The 25376-nt window shown below is 47.3% G+C and overlaps 2 protein-coding genes across 3 annotated transcripts in view; both read right to left on the bottom strand.

Moving 5' to 3' along the window:
- Positions 1-582: 582 nt before the first annotated feature.
- Positions 583-1003, bottom strand: nrarpa (NOTCH regulated ankyrin repeat protein a). The gene has a single exon (XM_042337701.1). It carries the CDS (start codon positions 947-949, stop codon positions 611-613), a length of 339 nt encoding a protein of 112 aa, XP_042193635.1. The 5' UTR covers positions 950-1003; the 3' UTR covers positions 583-610.
- Positions 1004-8581: 7578 nt separating this feature from the next.
- exd3 (exonuclease 3'-5' domain containing 3) overlaps positions 8582-25376 on the bottom strand; it is a 190758-nt gene continuing 173963 nt past the window's right edge. The window contains exons 21-22 of one of the 2 annotated variants that reach the window (XM_007900207.2): positions 16227-16320; positions 8582-8939 (exon numbers count right to left, since the gene is read on the bottom strand). In XM_007900207.2, coding sequence (XP_007898398.1) covers positions 8590-8939; positions 16227-16320 — 444 coding nt within the window. In that variant the 3' untranslated portion in view covers positions 8582-8589. Of the gene's footprint in view, positions 8940-11999; positions 12136-16226; positions 16321-25376 lie in introns of those variants that run through there. The other variant, XM_007900209.2, reaches the window with a different exon arrangement.

Genomic DNA, 25376 nt, shown 5'->3' with positions numbered 1-25376 from the left:
CAGTCGAGGTAGATGGCGAGAAAATTACAGTAGATTTTTTTTTCTTAATTCTTTTCTTTTCTGACAGCTCTACAGAGTTCGTAGCAATGCTTTCTTCTTCTTCTTCTTCTTCTTCTTCTTGATTTCGTGTGTGTGAGTGTCGACGAGGGATCTCCACAACACACCACCACATCAGAGACCAGACCACAACACCAGGATTTTTTTTTTGTTCTCTCCCTCTCTCTCTCTCTCTTTCTCGTTTGGCCCCAAAAAATAACAATAATAATAATAATAGTGTGGATTCCGAGCAGCTGTTTTTTTTTGGGGGGGGGAGGGGGGAAGGGACCAACAAAACGAGAGAGAGAGACACACACACACACAGAAAAAAAAACACCCCCCAAACGAAACGAATGCAAAAAAAAAGGACCACAGAACCACTTTTGTTTTTTTTTCCCCCTCCTCCTTCTTCCTCCTCCTCCTCATCCTCTTCCACAGTAATAACAATAATAATAATATTAATTAGAATAAACCTCGCCTCCGGGGGGGGGGTGTGGGGGTGTGTGTGGGGGGTGAGGGTGGGTGGGAGGGGGTGAGGGTGGGTGGGTGGGGGGGGGGGGGATGTGTGGGAGCATTACCGACCGCTGGAGCTGTACTTGGCTTTTGTGATGAGATACAGAACGATGTCCTGATGGCCCCCGAAGGCTGCGATGTGGAGGGCGCTCCAGCCGTCCCGGTTCGCCAGTCTGATGTCTGCCCCGAACTTCACCAACAGCTTCACCAGCTCCAGGTTCCCGTCGATCACCGACTGGTGCAGTGCAGTCTGGCCCTCGGGCCCGAACGAGTTCACGTTAAACTCGCAGTTCGTCATACTCTGCAGCAACGAGTGGAGTTCCTTTGTATTCCCCTTCTTCACCGCCTCCTGGAAGACCCTCTGAGGAGCCGAGCAAGTGGACAGCTCCGTCTGACTCATCTTCACTCACCCACTCACTCACTGAGAGAGAGAGAGAGACACACACACACACACACACCACACAGGTACCGTAGCTGGTTAGCCAGGTAGGTAGGTAGGTAGGTAGTAGGTAGGTAGTAGGTAGGTAGTAGGTAGTTGGGAGGTTATGTCGATCTCTCCTTCTCTTCTCTCCTCTCCTCTCCTCTCCTCTCCTCTTCTCTCCTCTCCTCTCGCAGTCGAGATTGCTTTTTTTGCGATGTCAAACACAAAAGATCCTCAGCGAATTGCAGGGAAAACGCACAGCAGCTGAGAGACGATCCGATCCGATCCGATCTGAACGCTGCTCACAGGGAGGCAGGAGTTCAAAGAGGGATTGGTGTGAGTTGCGAGGAGGGAGGAGGCGGTGGCGGTGGCGGTGGCGGTGGTGGGTGGGGGGTGGGGGGTGGGTGGGGAAGAAGAGATGAGATGAAGATCGGCACAAGAACTCCCCCCCTGGTTTACACTCCGCAAAGTCTTCTTTCCTCTGTTCTGTTCTGCTTTTGCTTTTGCTCTTCTCTTCTCGTCTCCCGAACACGTTCACCCGCACACAGACACGGACACAGACACAGACACAGACACGGACACACGCGTTGCAAATCCTTGACCGCAGGGGTTGCCTTGAGTGGAGTGCGGATTGCCTTGGTCTTGCGGGAAGGGCATCCGGGGGGGGGGGGGGGGGAGAGGGAGAGAGAGAGAGAGAGAGTGGGAGGGAGAGTGTGTGTTGTGTGTGTTTGGGAGGGGAAGAGGGGAGGGGGAAAGGGGGGTGGGGGGGGAGAAGAGGGCAGGAGAGGGGAGGGGGGGGGTTAAAGTCGGAGCCACACACGGTACACAGACAAACCTGTGTGTGTGTGTGTCTGTCTGTGTGTCTGTGACCCTCTGTGGCTGTGTCTGACTCCCCCTCTCGCTGTCAGCTCTGCTCTGCCCTCCGCTCCCGCCGCGCGGCCGCTTTTTACGCTACGCGGGAAATTACCATAACAATGGAACGTCGCGGCTCCCCGCGTTCCGAGCCGGGCAGCCAATCGCAGCCCTCCGCCCCGCCTCCCCGCGCCGGCTATTGGCCGCGGCCCCACGTGGCTCCCGGGGGGGCGGGGCCGGGGGTTTATTCATTAAAAATTCTGGACCGTGGGAACCAGGCGGCCAGACCTTCCCACTGAGTGAGAGAGTCACACACACATATACACACACAGAGGGAGGGGAGAGAGAGAGACACACATACACACATACATACACACATACATACATACATACATACATACATACATACACACATACATACATACATACATACACACATACATACATACATACATACATACACACACACATATACACACATACATACATAGGGAGGGGAGAGAGACACACACATACATAACATACATACATACATACATACATACATAGGGAGGGGAGAGACACACACACACACACACACATACATACATACATACATACATACATAGGGGAGAGAGATACACACACACACACACTTAGACACAGGTACATGAAGAGGGAGAGAGATACACACATACATGAAGAGACAGAGAGGGAGAGAGAATGCATACATGCACACAGATGTACAAAGGAAGAGACAGAGAGAGATACACACAGACAAAATCACAGATCCGCACACGAACACAGACAGATACAGGAAGAGAGAGAATACACACACACACACACACATATATGCAGACACAGACTGATACAGGAAGATACAGACACAGATACAGGAAGATACAGACACAGATACAGGAAGATACAGACACAGATACAAACCGAAGGTACAGATACAGGTCAAAGATACAAAAAGAGACAGACAGAGACCCATATACACAGACAGGTACACGAAGAGACCAGAGATACAGACACTGATACAAACACAGGCACATATGCAGGAAGAGAAGAAACACGTACACAGACACAGGAAGATGGAGAGATATACACACAGAGACACAGCTAAGGAAGAGGGAGAGAGAGACATATAAGCATATAAAGACTGATAGAGGAAGAGAGGGAGACACACACATACATACATACACACACACAAAGACACAACAATAAGAGAGAGAGATGCCCACATACAGGGAGGGAGGGATGGAGAGAGAGAGAGAGAGGAAAGAAACCAGGGAAGAGGGGGTATAGCAGAAAGGGGAAAAACATTTCAGGAGAGTCCGACAAATAGGAAAAAATGGCACAGTTGGCGATCAAACACACAGAGGAGTGAATACACACCGAATTCAAAAAAAAAACAATCCCGATATTTCTGATCAAACGGTACAGTGACAGCGTCTGACTTTTGATGGGTTCAAGTCAGAAACCGACCATTGTGGACTGTGACATTGCGCCTCTCTGATCATCTCTGTAACACACACACACACACACACACACACACAGCATCGCAAAGGCACCTGTGTAAGGAAGAGATAAAGGTGGGGTGGGGGGAAAGGGGGGGGGGGGGGAGAATGGGACAGGGGAAAGGGGGGGGGAATGGGACAGGGAAAGGGGGAGAGAATGGGACAGGGGAGAGGGGGGGAGAGAATGGGACAGAGGAAAGGGGGGGAGAGAATGGGACAGGGGAGAGGGGGGAGAGAATGGGACAGGGGAGAGGGGGGGAGAGAATGGGACAGGGGAGAGGGGGAGGGAATGGGACAGGGGAGAGGGGGGGCAGAAGAAGAAAGGGGAAAAGACTACAACGACAAACTGGAACGCTCTGTGGAGTTAATGCACAATACTGTGCCCTGTGTCTGGGTGTCTCTTTCTGTATCACTCAAGATTTTTTTTTGCAGAGACAAGTGCAAGTGGGTTGATGAATGAGTGAGGTTTCAACCAGTGAAGTCGCCAAGCGTTGGGCAATGCTGGGGGTGGGGGTAGTTTTGGGGGGTTTGGGTAGGTTTGGGGGGGGTGGGGGGGGGGGGGCTTGAAGTGGAGTCAGGCTGCAGGTGGAGAGGGAACACGTTCTGCTGAAATGCAGGGAAATAATCATGCAGGATAAGAAGAGAGAGATTTTTTTTTCTTTTGCTTGGGATTTTGGCAAAAGCAATCCACTCTCGCAGCTTTGAACACCCAACACGTTACACGTCAGTGTCAGGGATCAGAAAGGGGGGTGGGGGGGGGTGGGGGGGAATTGCATCGATGATAAAGGGGAAAAGTGGGTAATCCCAAAGACATAATAAACCTGGCAAACAATGCAACAGCAATTTTAACACTTGCCAGGTAAAAGGAAATAACACTCGCGAACTGGGCTGTTTGATCAGAGCGGAACAGATTGAACCCGTTACAGCGGTAGCTCCGGTCCTTGCCGTGTGCTGTGAGCTGACCCCGGGGGGGGGGGGGGGGGGGCAGTGTCTTCTATAATGTCTCTACATGCCCGCTCCCCCCACCCACCCATCTCACTCAAATAGCCATGTTTTCGGTCAAAGGGGCCAAGGAATCATCCCACTCGGCTCCTGTTAACCCCGTAAGCCAAAGCCCTAACAGGCAGGATGTCTCTAGCTGGACAAGCAACAACAACAACAACAACAAGATTACATTTGCATAGCGCCTTTCACGTCGGGAAAGCTTGCCAGACAATCCTATCCAAGCTGCGCGGTTTTAGCTGCTTAAGACTCCAGCCGTCACCCCCAACGCACACTCACTCAGGGGTCGCCAAGCCAAGGGGCTTTTGCCAACCTGAGCCTAATACCTTCCGGAATTAGGTGCACGTTCATTCCGACAACCTATTTCTGGAATCTCCGTGTGTAGGTGGGATGCGTGGAATTCTCAGTTTGGTTTGGATACTCTTAAGCACGGTGATGGGTTTCCGCATGTGTCCAGACACAATTTTTTTTAGCTGTGTTTGAACCTGCGTTTGGGGGACCCCGGAGTGCGTTTTGAAGCCTAACCAGCTAACACCACAATGCTTGCCATTGACATCCTCCGAACGTGAAAGGTGCTGTATCAACTGCAAAGGTTATCATTGTTTACTCCACATTCTGAAGGCGAATCTTTTTTTTCCAAATACATCTTACGAAAGCACTCCACGCCAGGCAAGCGGAAATGTCCACACGCATGCAAAGTTCTCACGAGTTTGCTTTGGAACCTGTTAAGCAGGGTGATGGGTTTCGAAGCGTAGTCAGACACCCAGTTAACCAAAAAAAAGCACATCACTGAAGCAGACTTGGCAGGCTAATAGATGGAGGATCATCAAGCAAGGATGTAACAAAATCGACAGGGTAGAGTTCAGAGGTTTATGGCATCATCTGGAATCTGAGACTGTTCACAACTGCTGAGGAGCGCTTTCAAGTAGTTAAAGGATAAAGGCTGATCAAGGATTTCCCTTTAAAACATTGTTTTGCGATGTTGATGACTAACGAGAGGACCTGGATTCGATTCCCAGGCAAGGCGAAATGTAAAAAAAAGCAAGTTTTCTTACACACGCTGCTGTTTACCTAACAGTGAGTAGGAACCCGGCTGTTAGTCGATTGTTGGATCGCTTTACCGGTGGTAATAATCACTCAAAAAAAGTGGTCACTCAATCCATGACTGTTTGTGGGACACTGCTGTGTATCTGTGGGAGACACTCAATCAATCCAACCACCTTGCCCCCCTCTCCCCTTTTCCAAGTCCTGCCTGAAAACCTTTTCAACCGTACTTACGGTCACCTCCCCCAACTCCCCCCCCAGCTCGGAGTCAGGCTCCGCCACTGTTAGTCGCTCTGAGACTCTACCCTGCACGGAGGACACTACATAAAGTGCAAGTGGTTGTTGTTGCTGTGTGCACTTGGCTGCCGCATTTCGCCTGCAAAACATAGTCAGCTCACTTTACAGTATATTCTGTGAAGCTTTGAGACGTCTCGAAGGCGTGATAGGGCGCTATATCAAATGCAAAGATTATTATTATTGTAGATCCAATTGGCCCGATTGCTGAGGGAATGAAGGTTCCTGTATGAGAGGTCATTTTTTTTTGTGGTGGGGTGGGGGGTGGTGGGGGGCTTAAAATAGTTCCTTTGTGACCCTCTGTCACATTGGTTGCCTTTAAGTGGTGCTATCACCTTTTGGTTTCAAATCGTTTCCAAAACAGTGGCTTTTGCTTTTCTGTTGAAACTTACAAGTCGTTGCATCCCACACCAACACCCACCACACTGCCCCTGAGCCAGAGTCATCCACAATTCATCTTAAACAAACACGCTGAGAATCCAAACATTTTGTTCACCTCTAGCTTCAAAACACCTGGCAAATGTTTCTTTTAGGGATGCCTTGGGGCTTATTTCCGATAAAGTTATGCCACATAGCCAGAAAGATTTCATCCTCCCTCTCTCTCTCTCTCTCTCTCGCTCTTTGTGCACACCCAGCCTTCCAGCAGTAAAATGAGTGGCTGGCTCGTATTCCTTCACATGGGCGAAATCAGATTACTTTTTTGGCTGGGGTTGGTTCAAGCCTCTGAGGGTATTGGTGTGTTCAGCAGAAAGGGTGTTGCACTGGGTGTTACGCACCCGGAACCACATTGGGTAACCTGGGGACCCTGCAGCGAATATGTATCTGGCAGACAATGAATTCCATTGTCAGGCTGGGCTGTACGATAAAAAAAACAGTCACTACACTCAATTGCTTCGAAGTCCTGTGAGCTGTTTGGATGTGATTAAGCGCATCAAAACAGCTCGCAGCCCATCAAAACAGACGTCAAAATGCCTTGCGACGTCCTTCCCCCATGAAAGGCGCTATATAATTTGTGTGAAAGAATGCTTCCTGATTTCACTCCTAAATGGCCTGGCTCTAATTTTAAGGTTATGTATGCCCCCTTGTTCTGGATAGAGTGCTGAGAATGTCCAAATGTCTGAAAGGTTTTGCTGTCGAGGGTGGTGACTTGTAGATAAACCAGGTAGCCAATTGGCGCAAAGTGGCACTGGCTCCATTAACAGCCAGTGATTTATCAGGAGGATTGGTAGTCAGGACATCTTCATAACATCTGGAGGAAGGCGAGAGTATGGAGGTTGGCTGAAGACCGAATTAGACTCAACTGTAATGTCCCACAACATCACAGCAGCCTGCCTGACGCTGATACTCAGAATCCAGGCTCGCAAATAAAGAATAGCCATTTCGGACAGTTATTGGCAGCTGTGGAACCATCCTCCATGGTTCTCTTTTAGTTCATTCTTTAAGCCAAAGACGTCTTTGCTCCTATCCCCAAATTGTAATTGTGCACCTGCTACTTCGTCACAGTCTTCCTCTCTCACCCGCCTCTCAGTGAAGTCTGTGTGTGGCTCCCTGCACCCCACCCACCCGGTCAGGTTAGAAACTCAGTGATTAGAGCACTCGCCTCGCGAGCGAGAGACCTGGGTTCGATTCCCGGCAAGGCGAAATGTTGGGCAAATTTCCTTACTCCACACGCCTCTGTTTACCAAGCAGGAACCCGGTTGTTAGTCGATTAGCGGTTCGCTTTTCCGGAGTAATACTTCCTTAAAAAAAATAATAAATTGATCACTTCAAATCACGACTGCTGCTGTGCGCAATTGGCTGACGTGTTTTACTCACAAAATATACAGTCAATTCACTTTACAGTATGTTCTGTGATGCGTTTTGAGTCATCTCGAAGACATGATAAGGCACTATATCAAATGCAAGGATTATTATTATATTATTATTATAAACTGCTAGTCCTTATTGAAAACGGATCATTTTATTGATTTAAAACGTTACATGGAATGTTTCACAGAAAAACCAAATATTGATTTGAAATGGTATCCAATAAGAGTTCCGGACCCGAATAGCCTCTGGCCCTGGAGACCACATTACAAGAGGAAGAAGCAAAGAGAGGAAAGGCTTAAAAAGCAGGAGCAGCTTTGGCTTTGAATCAGTGAAAAAGGCCGGGAGGCATGAGGAAGCAGCCAATTGTGACAGTCCCACTCCACTCAGCTCCGAGCGGCTCCTCTTCATCGCTTGCAGATGAGCCCATTAGTGTATTATCCCTCCGCCCTGGAGGCTTGACTTACTGGGAAGGAAAGCTGCTTAGTCCAGCTGCCGTCACAGTTACAGGGAGTCCTGGACTGGCTAGGCTAGGCCAGATTGTGTAGCATTGCCTCCTGCAAGCCGCCAATGTAAGTATCACACCCACACTGGCTGAGCTTAGCACAGGCACACTGGGTTTGTCTGGAGTAATCCTGGGGAGATCAGCGAACTCTGAACCCAAGGGCTCTCTCTGGGGCCTCTAGACAACACCGCTGCCAGCCACGCACACTCCCTGGTTGGTGCCCTTGGACTGATTGCCACCCGGCTGAACCGTTTCGACGGGAACTGAGATTGGATGTGAACAAAATACAAACAACACTCTTAATTAAACAATGAGATTGATTGATTCATTCATTAAAAAAATTAACTGCCTCGATTGACGTCAGGTTGGGGGGGGAGGGAGGTGGGGTGGTGGGGGGGATGTAAGGAGAGGGGGACGTATGTAAAGATAATCAAAAGGATCTGATAGTTCTTGTATGACAAGTCACATAATCTCTCACTCCATTATCTGGAGGGATTGGGGTGGGGCGGGTGGGGTCTGAGCATGGGATGGCCCCACGTTCAGACACTACCCAATGGGCACAGCCCCCACCCCCAGCCCCCGGCACTACCCCCCCCCGCCCCTAACCCCCAGCCGCACTACAAGTTGTAAAATGTCGCCCCGTCCGGTATGTGCAGCACTTCTTTGAACTGGGAGACCACCCGGCCGAAGTGCGATCCCTCCCAGAACACTTTGCCGCAGCCGGTGCAACAGTAAAACACGTCAACCTTGTCCAGGATGCCGGGGGGGACGGCCCCCACCTGCAGAGAGGCCCCGCTAGTGAACCGCAGGGTCTCAGGGTCCAGCCAGGACCGCTCTACCCAGTGGCAGTTTGGTCTGTACGCTGAGTGTCCTGGCTGCCCACGGCCGCTGTCCTCCAGGGCCCGCGCAGAGATGTCCCGGGATCCAGCCTCCTCACAGCTCATTCCTGGCCTCGCTCCTTTTGCATCTGGAAAATGATATATTTTCTTAAAAGAATCAAAAAAAAAAGGACAGCAATAATCCTCGCATCTCCTCCACACCCCCTTCTGTCGCCTTGACATCTTTCCTCAATTTAGGGTGAGGAAAGCCGGACACAATGTTCTGAACGAGGTGTAACTAGCGATTTATCCTGGCCAACAATCAGCCCAAAGGTCAGCAGCGATCTGATGTCCCGTCGACAAGGCTTCCTGTTTTGACGTGCCGATGGAGCCAACCTACTTACTCTGTACACGCTCATTGACCGGCGATAGCACCTTGTTATAGCACTGGCTGGGATTTACGTAGTCCAACATATAACAAGACTCGGCTGTATACCTCTATGAGGTCCCCTTTTCAAGGCTGAGGAGCGAGCGTGCCCCAGCTCAGTACCAAAGGGGGAGTAGAACTTGTCTCGGTGTTAGTTGTGTCGATGTTTTAGATGGTCCAAGTCTCCCAGTCTGACTGACTGTGATGGGCTACTTCTGCTGTTCATTATACAGCTTCTCCCTGTATTTAGATGTTGAGCCTAACTGCCCGTTCTGGTGATGTTATCCAACATCCCACAAATATTTTCAAGCAGGATGAGGAATTCCCCCAGCACCCTGCCCAACAATATAACAAAATACTTCGCATATAAAATCACATGGAACGTTACAGCAATGGGTTCAGTCAAACTAGTCCGTGCCGGTGTACATTGTGGAGTCCCGTAGCTCAGTGGTTAGAGCGCTCGCCTCTCAAGCGAGAGACCTGGATTCGATTCCCGGCAGGGCGAAACCTTGGGCAAGTTTCCTTACTCCATACGCCTCAAGAAAAAATTGGTCACTTCAATCCACGACTGTCTGTGGGACACTGCTGTGCGCAATTTGGCTGCCGCATTTCGCCCACAAATTTATATTCAATTCACTTTACAGTATATTCTGTGAAGCGCTTTGAGACGTCTTGTGAAAAGCGCTATATCAAATGCAAGTATTATTATTTTATGAGCCTGCACCTATCCCCTCTCCTTAACCCACTTATGACCGTTTCTTCCTGAATACTTAGTAATAATTTATGCCTTTGATACAGTACCGAAAATTTCAAAAAGCACTTAACAGTGGTTTTGTACAGTACAGCGACTGTGAATTTGGCACCCAATTTAAGAGCAGCATTGGCCAGCAAACAGCAATAAAGTGAGTGACCAATTTAATTTGGGGGGGGATTATCAGATAAGACATCGGAAGAAACTTGCTTCTCTTTTCCAGCAGTGTCATAGGATTGTTACAAGTCCTGTAGTTTATTGGTTAGAGCACTCTCCTCGCAAGCGAGTGGACCTGGGTTTGATTCCTGGGCGGGGCAAAGCTTTAGGCAAGTTTCCTTACTCCATATGCCTGTTTATCCAGCAGTAAATAGGAACCCGGTTGTTAGACGATTGGTGGAACACTTTACGGGACTAACAATCCCTTCAAAAAAATACTAATATCTTGGTCACTCTTTTCCACAACTGTGGGACAATGATGTGCGCAATTGGCTGCCGCGTTTAACCTACAAAATATACAGTCAATTCACTTTACAGTATATTCCGTGAATCGCTTCGAGATGTCTCAATAATGTGAGAGAAGGCACTATATCAAATGCAAGAATTATTATATTTCCCTGCATATTCCTACTAAATTTTTCGAGACTCAGACTACGAGGCTGAAAAGAATCAAATTGTTCTGATACTATTTTACTAAATAGTAAATATATTGTCTATATCAGCTCTCTGCGACGTTCTCCCGAGGTGAAAGGCGCTATATAAATCCAATTTATTGTTAGGTATTGTATTCACTGAGGTCAAGGAGGATGATTTTGAACAAGATTGTATAACAAGTGCTCTGTGTTGTGAATGGGAATCATTCCAGTAATGTTCTATCCACTGTCTCCTCTCTCACACCCCAATCCTAAAATCATCCTTAATCCTTGGGTTTGGTAGAGCGCTTTAGCAAACCGAAAGGACATCTCAAAGCGCTTCAAGCAATTATTGTGAAATGGAGTGACTGTGCATTTGTAGGCAAACCCTGCAGCACAACTGAGCACAGCAATGTCCCACAAACAGCCGTGAAATTAATTCTGAACGTATAATAGTAAAAATAATAATCCCTGCATTTGATCAAACGCCTTATCGCGTCATCTAAGTGTCTCACGAGAACGTCACCGGATTTACTGTGAAGTGCAGTGCAGTGGCTGTGTATTTTGAAGGTAATTACATTTCAGCTCTGGCAACCGTGTTATAAAAGATGTTCAGATCAGCTGCGTAGGCTCATAAATAAGCGAACGAGGCACTGTGAGGTGCGGTTACAGATACCTTCTGCAGGAAACTGAATCCACCAGTCTGCCTCATGACCCGCTAATCAAATTACTGTACTCGCTCCCGTGACAAGCCAGCCGGCCGACCTCAGTGCTGTCCCTGTTTCAGCCGTTCAGGAATTTCTTTGTAACTTGTTTAAAAAGCTACCTGTCCTCACTGGCGAGCTCCAGCAAAAGTCAAACAGGGGCTGGTGCCAAAGCGCTGGGGAAAGGTCACTAAGTCTAGAAAGAAAGGGGAAAGCTTTCACACCGTCTCGAAGAGATGATTTTTCTCTTTCTCGCGCTCTTTTCTTCCCCAAACTCTTGAGATTAAACAGCTCCATCTCGACTGCTGGGAGCCGAGAACTGAGGAGCGATGTGTACTGTGTTTTTTTTTGGGGGGGGGGGGGTGGGGGGTTAAAACTGATACAGGTGGCAACACCCCACGCCGCCCACAGCCCCTCTCCCGCCCCCACCTGTGTCAAAGAGAGAGAGAGAGGATGCCAATTGCAGCGAATGCTGGGAGCCCTGTGAGCACGTGATGTGAGCTAGTCCTGAAGGAATGCACTGTGCAAAGATGACACACCTTTCACTGCAAGGCTAACTGCCTCTCAAATATTTGCGGTTTTCCCAAAGGTAGAAAAGAGCTGAGTGAGAGCCTGCAGCTGACAGGTACGTTCGGGACACCGTGTACCTAGTCTTGGCACAGTTTACCGACCTGCAAAAAAGAGACAGGCACATACCTCCAAAAGGAAAACAGCTTCAAAAACAACTTCTGTTCCCCTTTATCCGGTCATGCTTACCAGTTATAATGTCCCCATTAACCGGGCTCGAATGTACCATTCAGTGCTTCGTTCCCTCTGCCATTTGCCCTTCCTGTCCTATAAGTAGGAGTGAGGTGTGATTCCCCAGGGATTGAAAGAGTGGCCCGGAGGGAATAGACGCCTTGAGAGATAAAATCCATCTCCCGGAAACTGATCAAACGTCACTCAATCTCCGCGGACTCAGCTCTGACAAGCGGATTAACAGGCTGGCGTGAACGCTGCATGACAGAGTGAGTGAGGATGCACTTACACAGCCCAGGGTACTTTCTCCAGTGTAAGGTGCTGTAGTTTATTTTTTCTGTGAGCGCTTTTGTTTTTCAAACTCCCTGTGCCTGCGGTGCAGCTTTCTTGCTAAACGTCCACTCCCCTCGTTCACAACAACAATAACTTACACTTATATAGCACCCCTCATGTCACGGGAATCTTTCCCGTCCTTGTGAACAGGCAGACGGGACCTCAATTTGACATCTCATCTGAAGGACGCCACCTCCAGCAATGCAGCACTGCTGCCCACCCCCCCCCATGAATATTCCCTCTCCTCTGCAGTGCCCATCACCAAAGTTAGCAATCGACCACAAATACTGGAGAATATTGCCACTTGTACTCGCTGCCTCCCCTCAGTCACACAGCAGCTAGTCTGACTCAAGGCTGCTTTTGTAACCTGCTGTTCGTGTTTACATCCACTCTCCTTCCTGCACTGACCGCAATCTGAGCAATCGAAAGACTGAGGAAACCAAAGTAGAAAGGTGCTGGCTGGGAAAGAGTTAAGATGCTCGCTCACACTGCCTTGAGAGTGAGCCAGCGCCTGTGCGCAGACCACAGCTCGAAGTCATGAAGCACCGCAAGGGGTGGCTGTGTTTACAGTCTCTCTCTGTGCTGATCTCACACCTCCTCACTGTGCTGGGAACAGACACAACAGCTATGTACACGTACTGATGCACATTCTACTGCAAAGATCTACATACATAAAGCACTGTACTATACCCAAGGACCCATATCAGGTAGTGGTTTATAGGTAAGGTGAGGACCTTTAAGTTGATCCATTGGGAGCCTTGCGGGGACTGGGGTGATGGGGTGAGGACGCGGGTGGTGAAGGTTTGAATGAGCTGGAGTTGGTAGATGGAAGGAGACTGGTGAGGAGTGCTTCAGTCGAGTCAGTAGGTAACAGAAGTGTGAATGAGGGTGTTTGTGCAGAGGTGGGCAATGTGGCAAAAGTGAAGAAAAGCGATGATGTGCGGTAGATACGTGCAGACACACATACCTACACTGTGGTATTGTGCAGACACATACAACAATAAATTGCATTTATACAGCGCCTTTCACATCAGATGGACAGGCGCTGCACAGTTAAGAGTTTGCACCTGAGCTGCGGGATGGAGTCGGGGGGGGGGGGGGGGCAAGGAGCTTGCCCACGGTCGTGGGGGAGAGGACTGAAGGGGCGGTCAAAGAGGAAGGTCTCACAGTTGAAACTGTACAAACACACACTGCACAGACACAAATACAGATTACAGCACAATAACGTAAAGCCACACCCAAATACTGTTTGCTATAGAAGTACCCACAGGTACAGACAGCATTGTAATTTACAGACACACAGCTCCCTACAGGCACACACAAACATTCACCCCTGCACTCACACACACAGATGGTAACAGATCCCCCCACCCCGCCCCGGTGTGGGACACTCATTGTCTGGTCAGGGAGATTTTTTGAAAACATCTTAAAATTTTAAGGCTAAGACCATGAAGAATCCAGGGTCTCAGCAGAGGAGGCATTGAGGGAAAGACAAGTATCTGATCTGATCTGAGCGTGGCTCCTCTAAATTCCAAACAGCATCTCTGTGAGAGAGAGAGAGGAAGTGGGTCTTTCACACGCTGCAGGAAGCTTCACTTCTTCCTTCCACAAACCGTGGCCAGTTTGGTAGCACGATCCCCTCTCAGTCAGAAAGAAGTTTGTGGGTTCGAGTCCTATGTCAGGACTTTGAGCTCACAGCCCAGGCTGACACTGACCGTCTCCTCACCTGGAACGAACTCCGGATGCCAATCACCCCCTCGACTTCAAGGCCCTCACCCCCATCTACAAATCCGTTTATACCCTGGCTCCTCCCTATCTCTCTGACCTCCACCTACCCCATTTCTTCCGCTTGGCTGGCTCGGGCTCGCTGTCAAGCGCTCCGGGACGCTACCCCTCATGAAGGGCGCTATATAAATACAAGTTGTTGTTGTTGCTGTTGCACGTCCCCTGCCCTATCAGTGGCTAAGCTTTGAGATTCTACAGCCCTAATCTCTGGAACTGCTTCCTTCACCCCTTCGGCTTATCCCCTCTCTATTGTCTTCAAGTCCCATCTTCAAACCTACCTGATAGACCGTGCCTACGGTCACCTCCCTCTTCCCCCACCCCCCTCCCTGCATGGCCCATGTCCGACCCCATCACTATGAAGCACTCCTACGTGAGGGTGCTACATGAAAGCTGCTATTCATGTCACACCTGTTAGTGGGAAGTTGCCATGTATAAATTGTGTTTGTCTTACAAATGCATAGCCACTACACTTTAGAGTGTATCCTGAGAAGCGCTTTGAATTTGCGTTAAATTATTGTAAGTATTATTAATAACAATAATCCTGTAAATACACAAGTCACTACACTTGACAGTTGCTGTCAACTCTCAGCGCCTTGAGATTGTTTGTAATAATTGCGATTATCATCATCGCTGACGTCTCCGCTGTGGAAGCAGGTTCGGTGGTGGTGCAGCGTCCACTGCACCCCTCTCAGCCTTCCTCCTCCACATTTGAGGGTGGAGGCTGTTAGACAAGAGGAAAGCTGCAAACAGCAGAGAGAGGCTGCACACAGAGCTCCATCTATTCATGTGGTCTTGTGGCCTCTTCCAGGCGCCTGTGAACGTGTCACAAGCCCGGGCTCGGGGGAAGGTTCCCACGGTCTGGCTGAGAAGCCTCAGACACACACATGGCCCTGCCATCTCATCTCTTTGTCAGCGCGGCAGACAACTTTCAAAAAACTCTCTCATGTAAACTGACTAGTGAAGCTTTCGGAGTCTGTGCAAGAAGTACAGCTGCGAGCAGCCTCAGCTAAACTTTAGCACCGGAGAGGGTTTTTGTACAGCATTGTGTAATCTACCCTTGGTCTTGAGGTGCTAAGGAACACACAGCTGTACTCCACAGTGTGATGCTGGGCCTCTCGAAAATGACAACAAGAGGAGAAAACTGTACGGGGAGGGTGGTGTGTGTGTGTTAAAAGAACAAAAATTTATTATTAATAATAATCCTTGCATTTGATATAGCGCTTTATCACGACTCTGAGACCTATCAAAACGCTTCACAGAATATACTGTAAAGTGAATTGACTGTACGTTTTGTGGGAGAAATGTGCACTTATTTGTACGCTTTCCCGTAAAGAGAAAAAAGTGTGTTACAGGGAGGGAGCAGGGAAAAAAGGAGGCGCAGTCAAAGAGATTTTGAAAGTGGAGAGGGAAGGTGTGAGGTGGGGGTTTGGAAGAGAGTTTCAGAGAGTAGGGGGCAAAGACAGAGCAGAGAGTGTGGGTAGGGGAATTGGATAGCAGGGACTCAGAGCGAGACGGGGAGAGCGAGAAACAATGAAAGAAGATAACGAAGTAATCCATTAAAAAATTGGACTGTCCGATTTATAACTTCTCAACAATGTCATAATAATTAATGAATTGGTCATGTATAGTTGTTAATGTGATGTCGCTGTATAGAGATGCACACATAGAGGTTAAACGCTGTGCAGGCACAGCACGTGTTGTGTGACTTTGATGTGATTCAGGCCCTTTATGAACTGTTAGGATTATTATTTGAGCGTCAGTAACCAGTGGTGGCACTCAAAGCTCTGGTGCAACCTCCTCCATCTCCTGCCTGTTCCCACCTCTGTCTCATCTGTCCCCATCTTTGCTAAACTGTCTGTCCGCACCTCTGTCCACCATCGGTATCCACCTCTGATAACTGCTGTGCGCAATTGGCTGCCGCGTTTCGTCCACAAAATACAGTCACTAGATTTTACAGCGTATTCTGTGAAGCGTGTTGAGACGCAGTAAGGGGCTATATCAAATGCAAGGATTTTTATTACTATTAATATTATTATAACATCAAATCCCCAAACCCTCTCTCCAGGTACCTGCACTTCTTGCTCGAGTTCGGTCAGGTTTCAGCTTCATCATTTTTGCCATCTCATCCACGGGCAGCTTCAGATACCTGTTCCCATTGCAAACCTGTAAAAGAGTGGGAGTGGGTGAGCGAGAGACACGTGGAGATAAGAGTGAGATAAAGAGATAAAAGGAAACAATTGAGGGAGAAACAAGACAATGAGTCATTGCTAGAGAGAGAAACACACAAGACACACACACACAGACGCAGATGGGAAGGATATTAGGAAAAGGATACAAAGGAGAAGTAGTGGAAAAGAGAAACAATACAACTTGTTATTAAAATGCAAAATAAAGTATTTATGCTAAAAATACGATAAGTATCTTTGTGTTTGACGAAATGCAAGTGACATCAAGAGGTCTCAAGGTCTCAATACATGCGTGAACATGGCAGCTTTTCTGCATGTTTTATCCCTGTTTTTCTTGTGATTCAGCAACCATTTAATCTGACACTGCCCAGTACATCAATACACTGAGTAACACTGCCAGAGACTCACTCCCGTCTTCTTATGAGAGATGATAATACCTTGCATATGATGTAACTGCTTTCACGTCAAGTGGACGTCTCAAAGCACTTCATGGAATTGTACTGAAAAATGTAATCAAACGTCTACAAAACCGGATAGTGAGGTGGCGAGATGGAGGGGTAGCGGGAAGGAGTTCCAGAGGTTGAGGGGGGGGTAGTAGCTGAAGGCTCGGCCACTGATCTTGGATTGGACCCAGCCGATAGCTCTTTAACAAAGTTTCCCTTGTTGCTGATTAGACTGCAATAGGTTAATCTTCCTCAGACTCTGCACATTACAGCCCTACATTCAGTGATAGCTGGGAGCAGGGTGCCACTCTGTGTGAACTTCACCCAGGCTAGAGTTATCTCACGCTCTGTCATTATCAGTCTTCAAGTGGGTGTGTGGTTTCACAATACACCTTGCAGCAGCACACTCACTGCTCAGTCACTCGCTGAGAACCAGCGCCCACACTCCAACTCCAGGCCACAGCTTGTCAATTGCTTGCAAAAAGCACCTGGGTGAGAGAGAGAGAGAGAGAGAGAGACACGGCCTCAGTGATCTGAGCCGCACACTTTCCACTTCAAACAGTCAGTAGGTGCCAGTCCTGAAATGATTTCTGCCCTGAATCAGTCATCACGCAGACGCAATTGCAGAACCCGAGAATGTTTTGTGATAAACCACATTTTAGAATGCGTGTGTTCGTGTGTGTACACGTGTGTGCAGCTCGCACATGCTTGTAACCGTGCGAGAAGGAACTACACCTGGTTCGTCTATCTATGAGACAAGCTGATTTTTCTCACAATCTCAGCAATGGGTCTGCTGATCAGAGACCGGCCAACCTGGATTGTTAGCAGGACTTGCAGAGGATCAGACCATTCACTGAGAACTGGGATCCTTCCCACGCATCTCCTGTTAACCCTGCAAGCCAAAGCCCTAATGGCTAGGGTGGTTCCCAGATGGACAAGCAGTGGGAAGCTGGCCAGACAGTTTGCAATGGCAAACTTTAGCTGGTTAAACTCCAGCAGTACTTTCAATGCATGACTTGGTGACTCCCTAATACGCTTCAGGATTAGGTAAGCAGTGTTCGGTCTCTGCCATGCATTGAATGCGCACTCCATTCAAGACATATGGAGAATTCAAGCGCTCTGGACACTACCCGGCGGGAGGGGGCGCTATATAAATGCAAGTTGTTGTTGACGAATTCAGCAGTAAGCAAACGTGGCAGCCACACTGCACGCCACGTTTTCCCATAGTCATGCCACGGGATTTTTAATGTCATCCAAATAGACGGGACCTCGGTTCAACGACTAATCCGAAGAACGGCACCTCTGACAATGCAGAGCTCCCCCAGTACTGCAGTGGAGCATCAGCCTAGGCTCTGGACTATGAACTCAAAGCCCCAGTGAGGGTCTTGAATCCATAACTTTCTAACTCAGAGACAAGAGTGCTACCCACTAGGCCAGGCTGACAGTGTGAGCAACACTGTGTGAGCCGACCGCATTTTTAAAAATGATCTGTCCTATATTTTTCTTGTATGTGTCTGCCAGATCATTAATAACAATAATAATTCTTGCATTTGGTATAGCGCCTTCTCACCTCATTGAGATGTCTCAAAGCGCTTCACAGAATATACTGTAAAGTGAATTGACTGTATATTTTCTGGGCGAAATTGTCAAGGCAGTGACTCACAAACAGTCGTGGATTGAGTGACCAAATTATTATAATTTATTTTTGGGGGGAGGAATTATTAAAGTCGATCCGCCAATCGACTAACAACCGGTTTCCTACTTTCAGCTAGGTAACCAGAGACGTGTAGAGTAAGGAAACCTGCTGAGGTTTTGCCCTGCCTGAGAATCGAACCCGTGTCCTCTCGCTTGTGAGGCGAGCGCTCCAACCAATATTATGAGCCAGTAGCACAGGAGGTAGCAGATGGTGGAGTGTACTGACTCACTGTGTGATCAAGCCACAAGCTCCTTTTTGCGTCCCATTGTGACTCCCCAGTAATGCAGAGCTACAAACCGGCTGATGACCATTTGCCTGTCAACTTGACAGAATTCAGCCCTGTGTCCTAGTAGACTATTTGCTCTTTGCGGCTCTGATGTTGGTTATAGATAAGACTGTGACTATGTGCAACTATACTTGTGTGAGTTCCAGTAAGACGTCACCTTATCTGGTGAGTGTAAAATTTGGTTGGGTTTACAAGCGTCGCAGTCGCACACATTGTGAGTTTCAGAAAGGGGTCACTGACCCTCATTTCTCACCTTTGTAAATGCTAATCAATCAATTGTTCATCTAAAGGGGTCAGACTAACCCCTCATTATTCAGTATCTGCTAAATCCCAGCCAGCCAAAATGTTGCTCTGCTAGGATTTTCAAACCAAACTGCTCAGAAAACACATTCCTCGGGCTCACTCTTTGACGAAGAACAAGAGTAGTTTGAGATCCCATAAGGGATTAAATTCAAATGATTGCAGTGGTGATACTGAATTCGATCAAATCTCTACCCTGTCTTTTATGCATGGTTTGAAGGAGAAGATTTGTATAATGATGTCGGTGCCTGGGCTGCGTTGAGACGAATATTGTGTGGTTGTATAAATGAAATAATTCCCATCCCGGAATCCCTCTCACTCCCCACCCCAATTTTGAAGTCCACTTCAAGACCTCTTTGTGTTTTTTGTTAGGTAAGGATGCCAAGGGATATACAATACAAAATTATATTTGTACAGCGCCTTTCACTTCGGGAGGACGTCACAAGGCGCTGGATGTGGGCCAAAGGCAGGTATTTGGAGTTGAGGTACAGATCAGCCATGATCTAATAGAATGGCAGAACAGTCTCGTAGGGCTGAATGGCCGCTCCTGTTCCTACGTTCCGACCTTCTCCACAACAGCAATTTCTGATCACTCAGCACCTTGGGGGGATGCTGTGTTCAGTGCTTGTAGGTGTTACAGCATTCCATTCCACCTGGGGACTAGACAACGTGATTCTTTTTCCCTTCCTCTAAAGCTTCGGGCTCAAGCAGCTGTGTGAAGACATTCTCCTGATGAGAAAAATGCTGCGTTGTATTGAATTCAGAACTTGGGTAGATATCATCATCTGGGCACCGCATCAAAAAACATGCTTAGTCTCACCTGCCACTGCTCTCCAGCAACCAGAGAGTGAAATTTAACACTGGCAAGTGCTTCCCTTTAATTTTAATTTAATGAATTCATTAATTCCCATCCGTGCTAGCCATTCTCCCAGATCAGGGTCTCAGCCAAGGAAACCCATTACCATGTTCCTGAGTCTCCAAACTAACTGAGAGTTCCAATGACACTGGGAGAAACTCCTTTCTCCTTTCGAATATTGCCATGAGATCTTCAATGTCCACCTGATTAAGTAGACGGGACCTCAGCGTTTAATGTCTCATCCAAAGGAAGGCACCTCCAACAACGCAATTGGTTGCCCGGCATTGGAATGTTAGCCAGGATGTGGGACACTGCTGTGCGCAATCAGCTGACGCATTTCGCTCCCAAAATGTAGTCAATTCACTTTACAGTATATTCTGTGAAGCACTTTGAGATGCCTTGAGGAGGTGATAAAGAGCGATATCAAATGCAAGGATTATTATTACTGTTATTCAGTATTAGGCGCAGATTCACAAGAGTCAAAGCTTGGGGACCTCAGGGTGCGCAAGAGTTTAACCAGCTAAACTCGCCACTTGCCTCTCGCAATTTACCCAACGCTTGTCCAGCTCGGGCAACCCTACCCACTGGGGCTTTGGCTTGCAGTTAACAGAAACCAAGTGGGAATAATCCCTTTCCTCAGCGACTGGTCAGCTCCTCCAGGTCCTGCCAGAGAGCCACGCTGGCACATCCATCATCAACAGTGGCTGTGGACCCGACTGACTCAGACCAGACTAGAGACTTGATTGTCCTTTTCTATTCGCATTAACTGCAGTAGTCATTGTGTTCGGAAAGAAGGAAGGAAGGAAAGTGTGCACAGGTGAGAGAGGCAGTGCAGGCACTGGAGTGTGGAAAGCTGAATGAGTAGTACGTTTCTTTGGGGTGAAGTCATGTGGGTTTGTCAGGGGCCAGCTCTCTGCCTCTATCAGCAGCACATCCAGCGGTGTATAACGCCCTGCTCTGATGGAGCACACATTACTCTGCTCCTGACAATATCCCCTCTGACATTCAGGAACAATATCACTGAGCAAACTGGAAAAATGATCTGTACCTGGGAAAGCTGCCCCTGTTGCGTGTGAAATACACTGAAATCCACGCCTTTAATTATTACTTCTCTTCATTAACGTGTTTAACCCTTAAAACCCTTAAACCTCCACCCAGGGAATATCCAGGCTCCCCAGGCTGGCCCTTGTATTTCTAAAAAAGAATCTGAAGCCCACACATTTTGATACTGAAACAGATACTAATATTACAGCAATAAACTGACAACAATTGTATCTGCTGTAAGATTAGCTCAGTGCATTAGCTCAAAAACACTTAAAACAGTTTTACATTAAGAAAATTGTCATTTTCTTCTGTTCACCTTGGCTTGCCTTACCTTAAATCTCTTTCCCCCTTTGTTTTATTTTAAACTTTCTATCTAATATTTCCGATAACTTACTCTCTTATTCCCTAGTGCTTCTGAGTTCCTCCCGTTCCTTTGAAAACAGGACCCTCTCGTATAATAATAATAATCTCTGCATTTGATTGATAGAGCTCCTTATCACGTCTCAAAGCACTTCACAGGAACAATAATCCTTGGATTTTGATATAGGACCTTTCATGTCGGGAGGACATCTTAGGGAGTTTCACAGAATTTACTGCACAGTGTAGCGACTGTAATTTGCCGGCAAACAAAGCAGCTTCTATTCCACGTCTGAAATTAAGAATTTTCCAAACTTCTGCATAGCCGTGAAGTTTAAACCCGTGCTCTGGGTCTCAAAACCTAAGGCTGTGAGAAAAAGTAAGTCGGAAGGAAGTTATTTTGTAATACCCAAAAATATGACACTCCATGAGTGTTTTGTGGGACGTTGCTGTGTGCGCAATTGGCTGCCACGTTTAGCCAACACACAGCCACACAGTCATGTCTACTTTACAATAAACCCCGCAAAGTGCTTTGAAACGCCTCAATGACGTGATAAGGCGCTACATTAAAAATGCAAGGATTATTATTTTAAAAAAAAGCAAATAGAGTTGGATAAAACTCTTCTCTTTTTCGTATTAAAGAAATCGCTCTTTCAATTTGCCTGAAAAGAGATGGGAGTTTCTAGCCCACAATCGCCCAGAGAAAATTGGTCATTTACTTCAAGGCAGTGTGTGGGACATTGCTGTGCGAAAATTGGCTGCTGTAAACAGCCACGATTACTTTACAGCACATCCTGTGAAACGCTTTGAGATGTCCTCCTGGAGTGAAAGGCACTATATCAAATTCAAGGATTGCTGTGATAATTTACTTTGAATTTAACCAGGTCAACTCACAAACAGGACAAAATAAGTTCCGCTAATCTCTGTGCATATAGAAGCCAGGAGACAAGTTTAAGGGGTAAGGTAATGATATCTGACTTGAGCTCTTTGTATCAATAAAGTTAGCCGAATGTCAAAGGTCGCCAATTAGGTTCATGTCAATGCTGTTGCTGATAAGAGATAGCTGATCAGACTCCCTGCTATCTAAATAAAGCGGAGAGAGAGAGAGAGATGCAGTGGAGCTGAGCACAGCAAGCTTGTGGCAGAGATAACAGCAGAAAGAACCAGTCAGAATAAACTCCATCGAGCTCCTTTCGGAGCCCAGTGTAATCTGCCCCATTGTCGACTCCATTTAATCTTCTGTGGGACTGTTCTGCTAAATTTCTTCTGGACACGAAAGATATTTGAAGAAATCTCCACAGTATCTGCATTCAGATTCCTCCCCCCAGCTCCCCCCACCACCCCCACCCCTACCCGGTCTCCAAGTCAGGCTGATATCGTCCCAAATCTTTTGTGCAATATGTACTGAAAGCCTCGGCTTGAATTATTTTTCTCACACTCCCATCGCTGTTGGTGCGTTTAACCCTTAAAGCACCTGTAATTTTAATTTCTAATTTTAAGATTGTTTAAAATGTATTTTGGTCTTAAACATTATTTTAATTATTAATTAATAACTTTAATTACCTATTAATTATTAGGTGTCAATATTAATTAATAACCGCAGATCTGGAAAAATCAGCCTCCCGGTTTGATTGGAATTTTTATCTCACAAACACTAACATTATTGTAATCAACGTTCATAGTTGGCAAGAGAAGGGAGTTTCTCTTCCAGCATCGTAGCCAACAATACCCCAAATAAAATTGGTCATTCACTTCAAGGTTGCTTGTGAAAGGGACATTGCTGTCTGCAAATTGGCTGCCGCTTTCACCCACAAACTACACAGTCATACAACAACATAGCATCCTTACTACAGTCCCTGCCGCAATCCCTCCTTCTTGCCCCCCTCTTTGCCTGTCTTCAAAACATATCTGCATGAATACATAGGCATGAATACAGCAGGCGAGAGCTTTACCATGTCTACCCTATCCATGTTTAAAACGCTAAAGGGATTTGATAAGGGTAGCTAAAGAGAAGCTATTTCCTCTGGTGGAGGAACCCAGAACAAAGGGTCATACATAATCCTAAAACTAGAGCTAGACCATTTAGGAGTTAAATCAGGAAGCATTTGTTTTACAGAAATGGTTGTGGAAATCTGGTACTCTCTCCCCTAAAAGGCTATGGATGCTGGATCCATTCAAATTTTCAAGACTGAGGTGGATAGAATTTTGTTAGGTCGGTCAGGGTATCAAGGGATATGGGGGTAAAGGCGGGTAATTGGAGTTGAGGTATAGATCAGCCATGATCTAATAGAGTGGTGGAAGAGGCTTGAGGAGCTGAATGGCCTACTCATGTTCCTATAATAATAATCCTTGCATTTGATATAGTGCTTTTCATGTAGGGAGGACGTCCCAAAGTGCTTCACAGAATATACTGTAAAGTGAATTGGCTGTATATTTGAGGGCGAACGCAGCAGCCAATTGCGCACAGCAATGTCCCACAAACAGTCGTAGATTGAAAATGACCAATTTATTATTGTTTTTGGTTTTGGAGGGATTGTTATTAGGCTCTGTGTGGAGTAAGGAAACTTGCCCAAGGTTTCGCCCTCTGCCGGGAATTGAACTCAGGTCTCTCACTTGCAAAGCGAGTGCTCCAACCACTGAGCTACAGGACTCCACCTATGTTCCTACCCTCTCCACGACTACAGACATTGTAGATGCAGCCATTTCTGATCATGCAGGCCCTTGGGGGATGCTGTGATCAGTGATTGCAGGTGTTACAGCATTCCATTCCACCTGGAGACGAGACAATGTGATTCCCTTCCCGTTCCTCTAAAGCTTCGGGCTCAAGCGGAGAGCCAAAAGAAAACAAGAAAAATATTTTTATTAGACCTTATCTCTTGGCTTTGAAAGCATACCAGAGTTCCAAGATGGCACCTCACGTCAGAGAGAAAGGGCTGGGAGGCGAAAGAAAAATAGACCGATTTCACTGAAAGAAGACGTCAAAATGATGGAATGTTCCTGCAGCTCAGTTACATTGGCCCTTGGCGTTTGATCAGAAATGAAAATAATGTTCCCACCTTCGCTGCACCTGACTTTACCCTTTACATACTGATCACTGGCCTTGATAACACCACACACAAGCATGCATGTTAACCCTTAGAAGGCTGCAGCTCGGAAACTCTATCATCATCGTAATAATAATCCACCTCGGCTGTGCATTTGTGGGCGAACGTGGCAGCTAATTCGCGCGCAGCCATGTGCCCCAAACAGCCTCGAGTGAATGAGCAATTTTATTTGGAGGATTGATGGCCAGGACACCCTTAGAGAGAAACTCCCTTCTCTTTTCGAATAGTCCACAGCAGCCACTTAACAGAGTTCTCAAAAGAAGCCAAATTACCCACCGCCACTCCGTCTCCTACATTCCAACCTGGCCTGAGACTCCGTGACAGTGAAGGGCTGCGAATGTGGCAAAACATTCCCAGTTACAAAGTGATGATCGGGGTATCGGCTTCGAATGAACTCAATCTGTCAGCTCAGGTAGCTCAAGAGGCTTTCATTGTCTTTCACTTCTGGAAGCTTTGAATTCGGCCCAAATCCAGCCTAAAGGTTTACGAAATGCACAGCAGCACAGTGCCCCAGTGCATAATAATAATAATCCTTGCACTTGATGTGGCGCCTTATCACGTCATCGAGACGTCTCAAAGCGCTTCACAGAATTTACTGCGAAGTGAATTGATTGTGGGCGAAACGCAGCAGCCAATTACACACGGCAGTGTCCCACAAACGTGGATTGTGTGACCAAATTATTATTATTTTATTTACTGATAAAATAAGTAATAATAACAGTGCCAATGCCTGCTAATACAGGGCCCAGTATAGTATCCAGTGAACGCCTACACAGTATCCAATGATTGCCAAAACATTGCCCTAGTTCACTGGTACACAGTATCCTAGTGTACTCCAGTGCATGCTGACAAGAGTACTTATTGCTTGTCATTTATCTGGAGGATTGTTGGCCAGGACTCCAGGAGGAACTCCCTGCTCTTTTGCAATAGCGTCGAACTGTGTCCAA

This window comes from Callorhinchus milii, unplaced genomic scaffold (assembly GCF_018977255.1).
Source record: "Callorhinchus milii isolate IMCB2004 unplaced genomic scaffold, IMCB_Cmil_1.0 Scaffold8, whole genome shotgun sequence".
NCBI classification, from domain to species: Eukaryota; Metazoa; Chordata; class Chondrichthyes; order Chimaeriformes; family Callorhinchidae; genus Callorhinchus; species Callorhinchus milii.
Note: the sequence above shows the minus strand (reverse complement) of the source record. Positions and strands in the feature narration are given on the sequence as shown.